The sequence below is a fragment of the Schistocerca gregaria genome, chromosome X, assembly GCF_023897955.1.
Source record: "Schistocerca gregaria isolate iqSchGreg1 chromosome X, iqSchGreg1.2, whole genome shotgun sequence".
Lineage (NCBI taxonomy): Eukaryota > Metazoa > Arthropoda > Insecta > Orthoptera > Acrididae > Schistocerca > Schistocerca gregaria.
The window spans coordinates 104,767,636-104,784,854 of NC_064931.1; the positions used below are offsets into that span (position 1 = coordinate 104,767,636).

At 37.7% G+C, this 17,219-nt stretch overlaps 1 protein-coding gene across 12 annotated transcripts in view; it reads left to right on the forward strand.

The window, feature by feature from the left end:
* LOC126297857 (protein sickie) overlaps nt 1-17,219 on the forward strand; it is a 1,116,277-nt gene that overhangs the window by 932,478 nt on the left and 166,580 nt on the right. For all 12 annotated transcript variants that reach the window (XM_049989129.1, XM_049989128.1, XM_049989130.1 and 9 more), the window contains one exon: nt 13,465-13,536. In XM_049989129.1, the coding sequence (XP_049845086.1) occupies nt 13,465-13,536 (72 nt within the window). The remainder of the gene's footprint in view (nt 1-13,464; nt 13,537-17,219) is intronic.

Below are 17,219 nucleotides of genomic sequence, written 5' to 3' on the forward strand. Positions count from 1 at the left end.
AATTCAGCCTTCATTTTCTATAAGATTTTATCAAGTGTGGTACGATAGTCTTAAGACACTGAAATCATATTTGGAAGGGCAACAATTCAAATCCCCTTCCAGCTATCTGGTTTTAGGTTTTCTGAGATCTATAAACTCCTTCAACTACCATGAAGGTTCCTTTGAGAGAGCATGGCGATTTCCCTCCGTATCCTTCCTCAATCTAAGCTTACACTCCTAGTGACCTTGACACTGTCTGGACATTTAACCCTAAACTTCTTTTATTCCTATTCTGCAATATGTGACACTGTACTTCATCTTGATCAGTTCACTGGTTGCTGGCAAGGGCTCCATCATTATTAATGGATTTCTTGGTGGCTATGTCTAATGTCTCACCAGATAATCTTTCCCATTAACAGGATTTGATGAAGGCAGTAGAGTCTATAGGATCAGTTAAGCATTCTGATGAAAACATGAGGTTATTTGGTCACTTTCTCAGACAGTGTAAAACATAAAGCTGAAGTGCTAACAAACTCCATATATGAAGCTGCTAGTCAGTTATATAGTGGTGTAAAACGCCTGGGCATTCATAAGTTGGGGCAAATGCCCAGCGTAAATGCCTGGGTGAATGCTTAAAATTCACAAATGCCTGGGCATTTATCCATTTTAAAGATGAATTGATAAGCAGAACTTATTAAAAATTTAAGCTGATATTTTGTATTGGAAAAGATGTTTAACAGCACTGCTTCTTTAGTGATTGGGTAACCAAGTGAAAAACCTCCTTGAGAGTTAGATTAAAGTTATTAGGGAAATAAATTGGACTGCAAACATAACTTATTACATCTTTAATGAGGTCAGTTTTTGGGGTAGTACATAATAATAATAATAATAATAATAATAAAAAGAAAACAACACCCAAGTTGAAAAGAAATTTTGAAGATAAAGTATAGTTTATATTAAGTAGCTTGCCTACAGGCAGTGTTTTTACTTACTGCTGATTCCGATTCACCGAATTTCTAGGAATTGACTAGAATCTGAATAAAACAATTCCAGCATCTTGGGCATGAATTCCTTGTTATGAAGTCTTTTTTATGTTATTGTTCTCACTTTATCTTCACAACAGTGCAGTCATACAAAGTGGATAAAGAAAGGAGCAGAATAGAAAACTAAAGTCTGTCTCAAATGTTGCTACATCTGACAATAAAGCATTTTTTTCCTTGTTGTTCTCTGAAAACAGTTTAACATTTAAGAATAAAATTATCACCAAGAAACACATGCCATCTGTTTATTACATTCAGTAATAATTTTGTAGGGAGAGAGACCAAGAGTGAAGATTAGAAATGGTAAAAAGAAAAATGACTTTATAAATGATAAACAGCTGTCAGCATTATGTGCCCTTCCTTGGTACAGTGAGTTGAAATACTTCTCCTTTCATTCCTTTTGTTCTTAGTAATAAAGACAGTGAATAATATACAATTGGTTTAAATGTAAATATTCACTAGCTTTTAGTATTGGGGGTATTGTCGCATCCCTTGTTTTAATTGTTAAATTATAAATTCCAGCAGTAGGAACTTTAAAAAGTACTTTTTTTGTAAATGCCCTGATTTTGGCCATTTAAAACTGCTTTGCGTAAATTCCCAGGCAGATGCCCATTTATGAATGTCGTACCCATTGGATATTTGCCCATCACTACAGTTATTTCATGATGTTTAGCCATAAAGTTTGTAGTGAGGTAGTTCAATAATTTTCCCTTCAGCAACAAAGTATCTCCATACAGAATGAATATAATTAAATACTTTGCCGGTTTCCGAAGAAACCTCTGCTGAGCTAGAGCAGATATTCACCCACAAACACTTGCATAGCTCTCTCTCTCTCTCTCTCTCTCTCTCTCTCTCTCTCTCTCTCTCTCTCTCTCTCACACACACACACACACACACACACACACACACACACACACACACACACACACAGCTGTACACCTATGTTTGCTGACTGGACACACCCTCGACCCAACAGTGCGCCTTCCCCTGCTCTGTCATGTCTCAACCCTTCCCAATCCAAGCTGGGACATCATCTTCATTGTGCACCTCACTGGCTCTGGTGCCCATGTGTTGCTTGCTTAGCCTTTGCACCTACAGCCCTCCACTCCCCACACCTCCTGCTCTCCTATGCTGCACACCTGAGCCAGTAACTACCCATCCCAAACTCCTCCTTTTACTTCCTGTCTCTTTCTCCCTCAATCACCCCACTTGACAGATCCCTTATCCCAGTCCACCTGCTGAACTGCAATCCCAGCATTGTCTGTCTTCTTTACTCTTAAATTATTTACGTTCTGCCAGAACTTTCCTTCCTATAATTAAATACGTATAATTTAGCCAACTTGCACTACAATTCAGCATACCTCCCATTCTGCTTCACTGATTTTAATTTCCTCACACAAACCACTTGCTTTTTTTGTAGTTACCACTCTGAATCTATTTAAGAGTTATTGTTAGACTTGTCTGTCTAGGTGAATTTAAATATTCAGGTTTAGTGCTGACTGCCAGTAAATTTGTCCAGGGTACACAATCACCTACATGTTATAGACACAGGCTACCTCCATTTGTTTTGGTAGATTATAAGAATGAGACCTAATCCTGTAAAATATCTTTAGTATTCATTCCTACAATACTGACTAGTACCTTTGATTCTGTACAAATTGATCACTCATGGGTACTACTCACCAGGAAATTGTGTTGTATATTACTTTCCTTAGCACTAGACCAATGCCCATCTGCTATAAACTTTATATAAATCAAACATGAAAATGATATGAATTCCTAATCAGACTCCTTATTTTGGTTATTGGAGACCTGCTGCCGCTCCCCAGCACCTTATTGTCCTGGAAATGCCTTACACAAAGTGCACTCTTCATGCAATAACATGATTTTGTGTGAGTATAGTCTATGGGACAAGGCTTGATATTCTAAAGCAGTTACATGCACAACTGCTGAGAATAATGTGCCAAAGCATTGTAAGTTAGCAAACTAACTTGCAGTTTCTCCATGCCTGATAACATCTTACAATTCTTAAGACTTACTAGTGTTATTTCTCATTGGTTGTCTAGCTGTTACTGATATATCTCTCAACAGCGTATCAGGGAAATCCAAACAGTGGACTTTGCATTGCGCAACTGCACCTGTGTGTTAAATTGTTGATTATTATTTTTGCTCTAGTGATGCAGTGTGTTTCTCTGCTGTTCAGCATCAGGATCATAATGATATATTCATCATTCTTCTGTGGTCATCAGGATAATGCTATCAAAACTGCAACAGTTTAGCTTCTGCTTCCATTTGGTACTACTTTTCCTCAGGAGTTAGTAAGTGCAATACCAACTGGGTAGAGATATTTGATGTATCAAAAAGCATGTGAATAATGATTTATACTTCACTCTTGACCGTACTCCCTTTCCAGTACTGACTCAGGAGAAATTCCATACTATTCAAGCATCTGGGCTTCACTTGTATGTCAATACCATTGCTCATGGAAAAATGAGCTTATCTTTTCTCTAGCAGAATATTTATGCCATCTGCAAACCTTAAAAGTTTTTATTTCTTTGCCATGAAGTATAATTTCATTTTCAAATTTCTTTGATTTCCTTTACTTAATGCTCAGTCTAGAGATTAAATAATTTGGGAGATAGCTTACAGCCCTGTTTCACTCCTTTCTCAACTATTGACTCTGTTTCATGTCATGTGACTCTTAAAACTGCAGTCTGGTTTCTGTACAAGTTGTAGATAACCTTTTGCTCTTTGTATTTTATCTCTGCCATCTTCACATTGGCAAAGTGTGTGTTATAGTCAACATCGCCAAAGATTTATCTAAATTTCCAAATGCACTTATGTCTTTCTTCACACTATCTTCAAAGAAAAGTTATAAGGTCCATCTTGCCTACATTTCTCCAGAACCCAAACATATCTTCTACTCTAAATAATTTGTTTAATAATTTTTTTCATAATGTGGGGCCACAGTCATAATATATTTCTTTAAAGTCAGTACTGCCATTGACTTGTTTATTTACAGTGTTACATTTACACTTACACAATCATGATTTCGGCTTCAATGTGCCATTATCAAGTGTTTTAAGTGTTATCAATTGCCTAAGATGGCATACTATCGTATTAAAATACACTATTAGACACATTGTCGAAGAGTCGATATTTCTGGCTGAATCAAGTCAAGATGGTGTACTCAGTAATGAAACAACAGTCTAATGGCATTACTGACTTTAAATAAATAATTTGTGTCAGTACAGTGTACTTCTGATTATTTGGAGTAATGTGGGGGAAAAGATGCATGAATAATCGAAAAATGCAAATATCAAGATATTTTCAAACATGTGTTCTTTATTCAAAAGATTATCCAAGCTCTGTGCATAGGTACTTTAGGTCTGTTTATTTCTTAAAATAGTGTGTGATGTTGGGCTACTTCTGAGAGGAGTTGACATTTTTTTGCTTGGTGTTTCAAATTTTTTTTACAGCAATAATGTCATTGTACTTAATCCCCTCTGGCTCTTATATTCTAGAAGAGTATCAACACATTCCCCAACGCTGACTGACAAGATTGCTGCCTTCATTCCGACTTTCACACTTATGTCTTCTTCTTTGTTTTGTGGTGAAGCAGTGGTCACAATCTCAGCACATGTGTGTGGTGGTAGCTGGGATCACATGCACTGATCTTTGGCCACCCATTCAAATTTTCTTCATCGACATATTAAAAACTATTTAAATCCATTGACAGATTCATTATTTGTGCAGCTGTTGTTTCTTCACTAATGAAACCTTGAAATCATTTCCTTCTAAATCTGGAAGAATTTTATTCCATGATTGAACTATTGAATGTGGCTTGACTTCCTGCCACACATTAGAAATCCTGTGTATGACATCTAAAATTGTCAGCTTCTTCCAGAACGCCACCAAATCATCCTCATCAGCTAGTGTTCTCAGTGGATTACCCCAGTAGCTGTGTTACTGATGCAGTTATGCCTTGGTCCATTGGCTGTAAAATTGCAGTCACATTAGGAGGTAAAAACATAGTTATGAAGAGACCATCATCAGATATGAGAATCCTCTCATTGGGATTATTATTATTATTATTATTATTATCATAATCATTATCATTATTATTAGTCTTATTCCAGAAACATACATAAAACACAGTTTATACAGTTATTGACACATCAACACAGTTTATGTCATCTTTGACCAACATTTCCATTGCTTGCCCATTGCTCGGTGAAGGTCATCTTCTGTGCATGTGGTTGGACACAGTCAACATGGAAGCATATGTTGAACAGTCTATTCTTCCCCACAGTCACATTGGGTTTTGTTTTCTTCAGTGTATCTCCATTTTGCTAGGTTAGCCTGTAATCTGCCTCAGCGTATTGAAGGACTTCCAGATTGGCCATTTCTCATCATGACCAGAGGCTAAAGATTCTGAAAATATTTTCCAACCAGGGGGGGTAGAATGTCTCAGCCCTCCATAGTTGCATCCTGGTTTCTTCATCAGTTGTTGTTAATTTCTCTAATGCTTGCTGGTTTCTCTGATGTTGTGAGGCAACTTTTCTTGTCATTGTAGGTAGGGTTTTTGCCATGCATGGGATGTATTTTTTCCTGCTTCAGTCTTGCTCTTTTGCTGTTTGCTGCTATTTCACTTTGAACAGGTGGTGGTACAATTCCTGCAAGATGATAGAGCCATTCAGCTGGAGTTGATTTCAAGCAGCCTGTTACAATTCTGCATGTGTCATTAAGGAAATATCCACTTGTTTGTCATGTATTGACTTATACCAAACAGGACAGTCGTACTCTGCATTGGAGTAGCATAATGCCATTGCAGAGGTTCGGATGGTTTCAGCTTGGCTGCCCACCTGTTATCTGACCGGTTTTCTCAGTAGGTTATTCCTGGCGGAGACTTTTTATTTGAAATTCATGCATGTTTTTTGAACATCACAAATCTGTTGTGTGTTATTCGTAGGTATTTTGAAGTGTCACAGTGTTCCAGTTTAATCCCTAAGCATTCTATCTTTAACTTGCTGGTGGTTTCTGTATTTCTCTGTTGGAAAGCACACACTTGTGTCTTTGATAGGTTTGGTTTAAGCTGGTTTATTCTGTAGCCCTTTGACAGATATTCCAGGTTACTCTGGTGATTTCTATTGAACTGATGTTTGTGCTGTGGGTTGCCAGAGCGAGAACATCAACATACAAGAAACGTCTGCAGTTGGGGACTATGGGTTGGTCATTAGTATGTATATTGAACAGAAGTGGAGCCAAGACACTTCCCTGGGGAAGGTCTTCTTCTTTTTTTAGCCTCCATTGGCTATGCAGTCCTTGGAGGTCAACGAAGAATGTTCTGCAAAAGATTGGCTATGAGCCTGGTAAGGCTGAAATCCTTTGTTAGGTTGTAGACCTTATGTATTATTAACTGATGATTGACAGTGTCATATGCTGCTGTCAAGTCCACAAATGCTAGTCCTCTCACCTTATGTGCTTCAAAGCCATCTTTTGTGAACTGTGTAAGACTGAGTAATTGCCCTGTGCAGCTTTTACTAGGGCAGAATCCAGCATTCTGAGGTATAAGCAAGGGAACAGTAACATGTGAGAGACATTTTAAAATCATTCCCTATAGCAGTTTGTAAGGGTGTTGCAGTAGTGCGAATGGTATAAGATACTTTGGATTGTTTCCTTCTTTGCCAGGTTTTAGTATATCAATCACTCAGTTCTTGCACATATCTTTGGAATTTGACATCTATCGATACATTTATTGAAGAATTGGAGAATCCATTTCTGCGTTGCTAATCCAAAGTGCTTAATTTGCTCAGTTCGTACATCACCCAAACCAGATGACTTAACAGTTTTACTGTTTCATAGCCTCTTAATGGGATTCCCATTTAGCAATAGCTGGCTTGCTATTTGGTTGGCGGTGACATTTAGGTGTGCAGTGGTCTTAGTTGAATCATTGTGCAGCCATCGCATATATTCCAAGCCTTATGATTGTCTCTTCTCAGATCCAGATTTTTTTATTGTTTTACTCCATTTCCCCTTTTTGACTCTCTTACAGAGGAAATTAGTTTCTTTCCTGTTTCTATAGTTGTTTCACTGAAAGGGTTTTCTCTAAATAAGTTGCTGTATTCTGTAAATAAGGCTGTCTGATCTGATGTGAGTCCAGGGATGTAAGATGTTCGGCAGCGATAAGGGATAGATATTTTGGAACCTCTCTTTATGGTTGTGTTGAAGGTGTCAAATTGTTCTGGTGTTGGTTCTATAGAAGACACTTTGGCATCCCATAAATCTGCAAATCTTGACCAGTCAGCCTTTCTAAAGTTGAACCTTCTCTGAAATGGGATTTTTTTTTTAAGGTCTAACAGCAGCAGGTATTTGGCAGATTACTGGTCTGTGTTGTGAATTTGGTATTGGAGAACAGACTGGCTGTATACAGTGTTTGCTGATGCTGTTGGGGGTGAATATGAGGTTGGATTGTACCCTCACCTCCACCTGCTGCTGTTAAATGATGCAGGAGGTTTTACATCTTGGATTAGGGCAAGGTGACTCATTTCTGCCTACTATAGTACTGCTGCCCCATTTTCATCTTCATAATCATAGCCCCAAATATTACTGTGGCTGTTGAAATGGCCAGTCACAATCAGCATGTGTTTATTTTGGTAATCTATTGGTTTATTAACTATGAATCCTTTACCAGGTGGTTTGTAGAGAGAGAATTTCTGTTTCTATAGTAAGGATTTCGATGTTATTTTCCTCTGTGAGTGCTATGGATAGAATTTGGACATCTGTATAAACTAAGGTAGTGCTTCCATATTTATCATGCAGTCTTTTGACGGCAAGGTGTCTTCCGCCTTTGGTCTACGCGTGACGTAGCTCCTGCGTGTTTCCTGTATGCACAGCACAAGACATTGGTGCTGCCTGCAGAGTTCTTGTAGTAGTTCTTTATTTGATGTTATTCCTTCTATGTTGCTTGAGATAATTCTTAGCCAGCCCTAAAAAGGGCTTGTATAATATGGGTTTGTCCGGAGCGAAAGGATCGGCCATCATTTATTGATGCACAGGGTACGCCCGATTGCTTTTCTCAGTCATAATCTTCGGGGAGGCTCCTTTCGTACACCCCTCATTGAGATGTAAGGGGAATTATAAACCAATAGAACAACCTTCAGTGACAATACTTTCTCTTCTAAAAGCCATCAAACTTGTGGCACAAAATGTGTGCATAACTAGTTTTTGATAATTTTGCTATCCGTCTATGCTCCTCTTTAGTTGTAAATGCACAGGGAGATCCACAGTTGTGATATTCTTAAATTCTTGAGGTGGTTTTGATTTTCCAGTCATTAGTACTTTCGCTTTGTGGTTCTCAGAAGCAATAGCAGTGCTCAAAATTGTAATGCGTTCTGTAGATGACTTGTATGCAGAAGCACGAACTTCACTCTTAAAAGCAAGGGTTCTACTTGGTAGACATTTCCAATACAGACAATTTTTTGTCTGCATTATAAATTTGGTCTGCTGTGAAATTCTCTTCTTCCACAAATTTCTGGAGCTATTTCTGGAATGAATCAGCTGCTACAACATTCGAACTAAGCCACTCTTCTCGCACAGTAAGTTCACGAATACTATGACGTTTTTTGAAACTGGTTAGCCATCCAAATGAGGCATTAAATTCTCCCTCTAACCCAAGTGCTTCACAGAAAAAAATTATTTTTTTCAGCACACATCATGCCTTAAACAATGACACTTTTTGCTCTTTTTTGACTAAACTGTTGTAAAAGAACAGCATCTAATACATCAAATGTGGATCTCTGCATGCTTTTTTGTGTGGATGATCCGTAACTAGAATCACATTTCCTGCACTATCTTGTCTTTTCTGCTTAATCTTCTTAATGTTCACAATGATCCGCATTCCAATCTGCACTTATTTTTGCAGCAGTTTCCCCCTTCTCAGTTTTTTCAATTAATGTAAGTTTTTGTTTTACTGTCAATGTGCTTCTGTTGTTTCTCCATCTCTTTTACAGATTACATGTTGATTAACATTAGAAAATTGAGTTTGTTTTAAATTTACACTGAACAGGCTGGCTGATAATAATGGAAACAGCACTCTATTGTTATGCAGCAGCCATTGCTGTTAGTTAGAGAAAAATATTCCACTTTTTTTCACGCAGAAATAATTCACACACGAAAAATTAGGAGTATGCTGTATTTTGCAGCTGTGACTTACTAAACTGATGGTTAGGTAATATTAACACCTGTCAGCAAGTGTGTTTTTGGAATATGGGTAATCAAGTTCTTCTTGAAGTCGGGGTACTTCACTTGTCCTGCATATCAAGTGGAATAATTTAGTCGTGGCTGACATTCTCAAGGATCTCAGTAATTTTAAGGGATGGTATCTACACCAAGTGCCTTGTTTTGATTTTGATCTTCCAGTGCCCTGTCAAATTATTCCCACAGTATTGCATCTCCCATTCATATACTACTTCTTCCCCTTCCATAATATTGCCTTTAAGTTTCTTTCCTTCGTATAGTCATTCTACATGTGCCTTCCACCTTCCAGCCTTCCCTCCTTTGCTTAGTAGTATCTTGCCATTTGAGCTCTTATATTCATTCACCTGCTTCTTTAATTCTCTTATGTGCAGTGTCCATATATTTAGTGGTTATGCACAGTTCATCAGCTTTGTATTTTTGATTGGCTGTTCCTATTTTGTCATTTGGTAGTGTTACGTTTTAGACCCCTGCTTTCCATTTTCCCTAATTCATTTTCCACATTTTACATTTTCTCTTTTTGTCAATTAAATTAAAAATCCAAGAATTTGCACTGGGCCTTGTCTTTTTGTCTAGTTTATCCTCTGCTGTATTCACTGTTTCATCTGTCAAAGCTCTCCATCCATCTTCAATTATATGCAGCACAGGAAGTTGCCAGCCAAGTTAGTGTACACCCCAGTGGAGTGATTCAAACATTCAACCACTATTGTAAGACACAAAACATGAATAAGTAGCCTGTGGTCAAAAACATCAGCTGATGACCCTACCTACAAATTAAGCTTTTAGGTAGCACCAAATAAAATGCAACAGAATTGCACTCTGCCTTTTTTTGGGACAACTGGGAGGGCTGTCAACCCACAGCATGCAGTCGTCACACACTCAATTTTGCCTCTAGTCATCCATTATGAACAACAATTCAAACCTTCCAGTGCTGGTGCTCAAAGAATATTGCACCTTGAATGGAGTTCAGATTGATGATGTCATGTTCTCTTCGCTGATGAGATGTCTATTTGTCTGATTTTTTATGATCACCATAGAAGAGTTGTGGAGGCTTTGAGGCACCATTGCGTATCTCAGACATGCAGTCCTGCATGTTCAACAGGTAGTTGGGTCAATTATATTTTGATTTGGTATCGTGTATGGGTGGTTGTTGGACATCTACAATTTTTGTAGAGGGTAGTTTGATGGTTTTACAATATTGTAGTTTGATGGCTTTACAATATCAGGACTGTTGTATACTCCAACTTTTCAGTGATGGTTTTATCGTTTGAGAGGTGCTCCTGTATACGGCATCCACCTCATTGTCAACTTCTTGCAGGAGACAGGAATAAACAAAATATGTGGTATCTATTGATGTGTACCTGATTGAGCATGTTTGAGACCAGTTGAAACTTGAAATGTGTTACTGCAGGAACCTGCCACACACTGGATAACCTCATGGTTTAGGGGATGGGACAGCCTCCAGCGGCGAAGTGTGAACTGCTTTGTGAACAGTATTCTGAGGATGATCCCACCATTTTATAAAGCTCAGGATAGAGTAACATGGTATTGAATGTTACTTAGCTTTAGATTACAGCTTCAAAGATGTGCACTCAATGAATGTACTTCCAGTATTTTGCTTAATATTTTGCAATAATGCTATTTTTCTAGTTTCTTGAGTCTTATTCTTTAAATCCCTGCTTTCCTTGAATCTAAGCCAATGCACTTCCACAGATATACAATAGATGTAGAACGTTTTTCGAACATTTTAGTGCAGAACAAAAAGTATTTGATGTTTTCTGAAAGCCAAGAGAACAGAGGAGATTATGCAAAGAGAAAGGCTAATTTTATTTCTTTAGTTGTGTATTTTAGAAGGTTTTTAACTGTCTTGGAGGGGGAGTGGTTAGTGATTGTCACCTGGTCAATGAAACGTTTCATAGTGGTACCCTTATCGATTTTTTTCATGACAGGTATAAAATGTTGTGCCGGTTGCTTTATCAGTCACCCTGACAAGCCACCTTTTTGATCATTATGTACACACTGACACTGAATTCGTAAGTTTTAAACGTATAATTCAGAAACAAGAGACGTGAAGCACACAGTGTCCATTTAATTGAATGAAGCGAACATATTCCGTATACTTAAATATTATTTACGTTTCATAAACGTAATTTTACGTGGATTTTATTTTTTATAAATTGGTAATACGTGATGGTGTTAGTCACGCAGGAGCATCAGAAACCTTAATTGACGAAGTTCTTCTGCGACGCATTAGTTGTAAACCCGGTAGTTCACGAGACAAGGCTTAGTCTAAAGCAACTATAGGATAATGATTATTGCATAACAACAGCAAAAAGCCTGTTCTTAAACGTTGTTACAAGAGAACAGCTCCTTACAGCTCGTTTATTGATTCTCTCAATTGGTATAGCGCAGAGGCGATCAATACCGAGGTAACTTATGACGTCACGCAGTGGGCAATGGGTATGCCAGAGTGCATGGTACGAGTGCTTCTTTTCGGATCTCCTGAATGAAAGCGTGGTTGTTTATGGCTAATGTTCTGTCAATACATTCTGCCGGACAGTACAGTTGGCTATCCTGTTAGAATGTCCTGTCACGAACTGTGTACAGCGCCTGTTGGCACCACTGGCTCTATTTCGCTGGTCTTTCGGATAGTACAGTTGACACTTGGGCCTCGTACATTGTTGGGAATCTAAAGTAATGGAACTAATGGAGGTAAGGTTCCTTGCGGAGTGACATTGATAACTTCTTGTTGACGCTTAGATCTGATGTGGCAGTGTAAAACGAAGCTCACAAAAATCGCTTTGTCAACAGGATCGACTTTGTGATGTATTTATTGCTGTTGAGCAGTCTGTGCGCGAGAAGCGTTTCAGGTCATTAACTTTAATTTAATAATTTATAGCTGATCAGTTTACACAAATGAGTAAAGATCTAATTTAGGTAAATGACGCTTATATATATATAACTAATAAATCTAAAGGAAACTGCTGATACGGATCTGATTAAAAGATCGCTAGCTCTAAAAACGGCGGCAATGTAGCGAAAGCATTTGGAGAGATTTGTTTGCGGAAACAAATCTAGTGTGAGCGAAAGCTATTGATTTGTCATACGTGTCTGATGAGGCTATTTGGTTCGCTCGTTTTTGTGGGGCGCAAAAGTAAGTAAGGAACATGACGTATTCCAGACGAAAGAAATTTTATTGCAATTATAATTCCCAGATAACGTATTTTTCCTTATTTTTTGAGCGATTGGAGGGTACCTTGTACTTGCTTACAGGTGCCAACTTTGTTATCTCGCTGTGGCTGTGAGTGAGGTACGGTAATTTTTTGTGAAGTAGATGAAATGTATCAGTTTACACAGGCTCTGTACATGCGAAAGCCATATACGAGGAAAAAAATTAAGATTAATAGCTGTATAAAGTCACGAACGTGCCGTATTTGTGTTGGAAGCGCCGAAGATTTTTTTGAAGAATTTGGATCACTTGGATGCTTAATGACAATAGATGAGAACCATGGATCCCTGTAATTTTCTTTCTCCGAGATCCCGTAGTTTTTCCACGATTTCCAACAAAAGAAGAGAGAAATTGTATCGCCTTCAGTATAATCGCACTTAATTGTATTACTGCCCCATAATCATCGGAACAGGGGGGAGGGGCGAGACAGAGCGTTTTGGCGGAAAGTAATGTTTCTCATGTGAACTCGTTCGTAAGAAGACTGAAGAACATGCGGTTAAGACACTACAAGTTGTAAACTCATTTTCCCTTCTGATCTGCAAGCAAGTCAATTGTTACTAATACTATTTGTTCGTATTTTAGGGATAAATCTTTTTGAATCCAACAGACCATTGACAGGATTATAAATTAAAAGGAAAGGCCTTTACCAAAATCAGTTAGTGACAGGTTTATGGGAAACTTCCCTTCTTTCTGATACGAGTTAAACGATTGTAAATTCTCTTCTGTGCACATGTAAGGTACCACATATTTCATTCTTCATACTAAAATCATGTACATAAGTAACTGTGCCACCTAACTTATGTTGTGGACTGCTTGTGTAACAATTTGCATCATGTTTGATAAGTAAGTGTAAATTTATACATATGTTTACATTTGCAGTAACTGATAAACATTTTTCTTGCATGGTTACATATGCTGTCATCACTTGTTTAATTTAATTTTTTTCTTTTTTCCCCCCAGATTCGAAGCACCAAACACGAACTCACGAAATTGTAATACTGAGGCAGCCTCTAACAGGGGCAAGCCTAAGAGGTGAGTCTAGTTTTATTTTTCCCCTTTATTATTAAATTGTAGGTTATTTGTACATAGTGGGAGTAATTTTTGTTTTAGATTAATTTCAGAGTACTAATAACTGGTTTCTGAAAAGTAGATTTATCCTGGGTGCAAAAATGTATATATATAATGTAAAGGTATAAAAAAGTTGCAACAATTTAAATGAAAAAGGTACTAAGTCTAAATTCGGATATAGATCATGGAATGACTATACATCATTAAATCACAAACCTCCAAAGGGAATTCACTCAGACATTGAAAATCCAGTGAACCACATCTCTAACACTCTAAATGTAGCAAAGCCTCTGAAATATTCAAAAAACATGAACATTATTTCAGCAAAACACTGCAGCTTGCAACTAAATATGCCATCTAGTGACACTGAGAGAAGTTGGTAAATAAATTCCTGTGATCTATATGTACTTGTGTATTCTAACAGAAACTGTTTTGAAGATTTACTTAATGTAAGAAACAAATTCATTCACGTATGATTATTCATCATTTGATGGCTCACAGACTTGATGAATAGGTGCATGATGTGGGTCACGTGTTTTAAGTTACAGGGCATAAGACTTCAGATTCAAAAATGTTAAATGCTCTGGAAGCACTATCCACATTCCAGCATATTTCACTCCATGTGTTTTAAGTTACAGGGCATAAGACTTCAGATTAAAAAATGTTAAATGTCCTAGAAGCACTAGCCACACTCTAGCATATTTCACTCCTTAAAACTGTAGCAAAAGACATGCATTGTTGAAACTTTCATCCTGGTGGCCTTATGTCTTGTCGAAAAGCAAGTTAACAGTAGCATTATTTTCACTTGTTTTCCATCAGGGTTCCCACTAAAATATTCAGTACATGCCTGTTCTGCCTGTCAGTGATTTCATTGGAATAAAATGCATTGGAACATCAGCTGCTACTTGATTGAACTTTGACACGCTTTGATCATACAGAGTCTGACGATATAAAGTTCTTTCTTAGTCTCATTGCAAATAGACTTTCTGGTATATATACCAAGATATATTTTCATAATGGCATTGTTGAACTTGAAAAGAGGAATACCACATGCTAGAAATGCCTCTGCCATGTGATAAATCATTCATTTCTACTTTTTTAACATGAAGATGTCAGTGCCTTACTAATAAACTGCGGTCTCACCATACTGTTGCTGTGTTGTTGTTCCTTATTCTTTGCATAGTTTGTGCTTTCTGCATGTAGCTAAATACAATTTATTGGTGCTTATCATCAACTGTGAATGGGTCATTACAAATGTTGCATCTAACAACAGATCTGTCACTCCAAATACCACACCTCCTTAACCGTTTTAACAGTGTTGTACATTCTTCTTCTTTGGCAGCTTCAGTGCAGACAAAAAAGAAAAATCACATCAGCAGAAGGTAATACAGGTTGCACAAGCTACATTCATCACTGTGTATGATGTTTTGAACCTGAAACTGCTTTTTTGCTCATGAAGGGGTCATGAGACAGGCACCCTGCAAACAGTGGACGCAGCAGCCATTTTTAAAACAAAAATACTTAAGAAGAGGGCTGCCTTGTCAAGAATTTTAGTGATTTCATAATTAATTCATGTAAATAATAAAAATGTACAGCAGATGATCTTATAGACTTACAAGTGCCAAAAAGACATCCTTTGATACTGAAGATATCCAGTGGGAATGTAGTAGCATTTCAGAGGAAGAAACTAAAATAGTCCGAAACGCAACAGCATGAGAAATTGCGCGCGCGCCCACACACACACACACACACACACACACACACACACACAGTGTGAAAGGACTTCATAATAGTGGGTAAGGAAAACTGCGGTCTTACCACAAGATATATGAAAGTCAATAGCATTGACATGCACTAATGAGTGTGGATACAAATAAATGTAAACAGTGGTGTAATCATATTTATGCAAACTGTTTGACTCCTACTACTTGCATTCATTTTATTAAAAAAAAAACATTGCATATTGTACTTGGAGAAGAAGTGATGGATTAATCTTAATTTATTTTCTTGTGACAACACTCACAAAAACATTCCAGAATGCAGTTATGAAATCCAACCAGCCAGTGCTTATCATCAGACTTTTCATAGATAAAATAGAAGAGACAACAATAATCTCTTTTTTTATGTATAGAAAGTCTGATGCTGACCACTGGTTGAACAAAACTGGTAACTGCGTTTCAAAATGCTTTTGTAATTTTTGCCCCAAGAAAATAAAAGAAAACATTGGTTTTTACGTTACCCATTGTTTCCAAGCACCTTCAAATTTATGTCAAACATGATAAATTACTGTATCATTTATTGCACCCTTCTACAGGCATTTGAAGCAGGAGTCACACATTCTTGTGCACATTGTATGCGCACCCTTGATACCACACAAGTATTATGGGTGACATATCAAGTGAATATTAAAGTCGCAGTAGCAGTCATCCCTCCTGTTCGTCAAAAAAGGCTTGCATATTCTTTGTTGTCATTTCATTCAATACTCCTACACAAACTATGCCTGGCATAACACTGCTCCTTCCAGTCGCTGGCTTTAGTGAAGTTAAGCCAGTTTTGTAGAATACTGACATTCTGGGCCAAAGGAGCTCAACAACCATGTTTTTTTCGGTATAAAAAAAAATTCTTAAAATGTTTAAAAAGTTGTGGATAAATGGGTAGGGGGTAATCAATAAAGTGACTGTGGAGAAGTCCCATAGCACAACCTGCTTCATTTTTGCACTGTTTTGCTGTCTGTGGCTTCACTTTACAACATTTCAAGGATTTATAGTTTTGTGCAAATCTCGTACTTCTCATTAGTTACTATGTCATAAAATTTCAAGAACGAATACCAGAATAGTGTAATCAGAAACTATCATCTCCCTTAGATGAAACGAGAATTTCCAGATGCCTTTTCAGGCATGAGTGTCCATCAATTAAATCGAGAAAGAAAGATTATTTTACAATATCCATGTTTCACTGATGCAAATGCTGATAAGGCAAAACAATTATGAGCACTGCCAACTATGAGACTGAATGTTGTCTGATGGTATTGTGGGCACCTGACATTGTAAGGAAAGCATAAAAGTGGAGCAGAGACAAATGGGGAACCATTCTAGCAACAATATGGGCTACAACTGAAGAACTCCACTGACATGAGCGTAGCTGGTCGACTGTTTGCTACTGTTGTGAGAATCTATGAAAAATGGTTAAAATATAGTGAAACCACAACTAGGCGACAAGATGCTGAGTATCTATACTGCATAACAAAATGTGGAGATTGGATGTTTGTCTGTTCTCTGAAGCAGGATCGGTAACAAACTGTGGCGGATCTCATGACTGAGTACAATACTGCTGCAAGCACAAGTGTTTCAAAGCATACCGTTCAGCACACACTGTTGGAAATGGCACTCCCCAGCAGATGATCCCTACATGCTTCCATGTTGACCCATCATCATCATCAATTATGTAAATTTCTTGAAAAACGCACAATGCCATGGACTTAGGCCAATGGGAGCACTGTTATGTTATGGGAGGTATTCGCCTGGGCTTCCATGGGACCTGTCATAGTAATCAAAGACACTATGGCAGCTTTGGACTTCACAAACATTATTGCAAACTACCTGCATCCCTTAATGTTTAATGTCTTCCTCATTAGTGACAGCATCTTC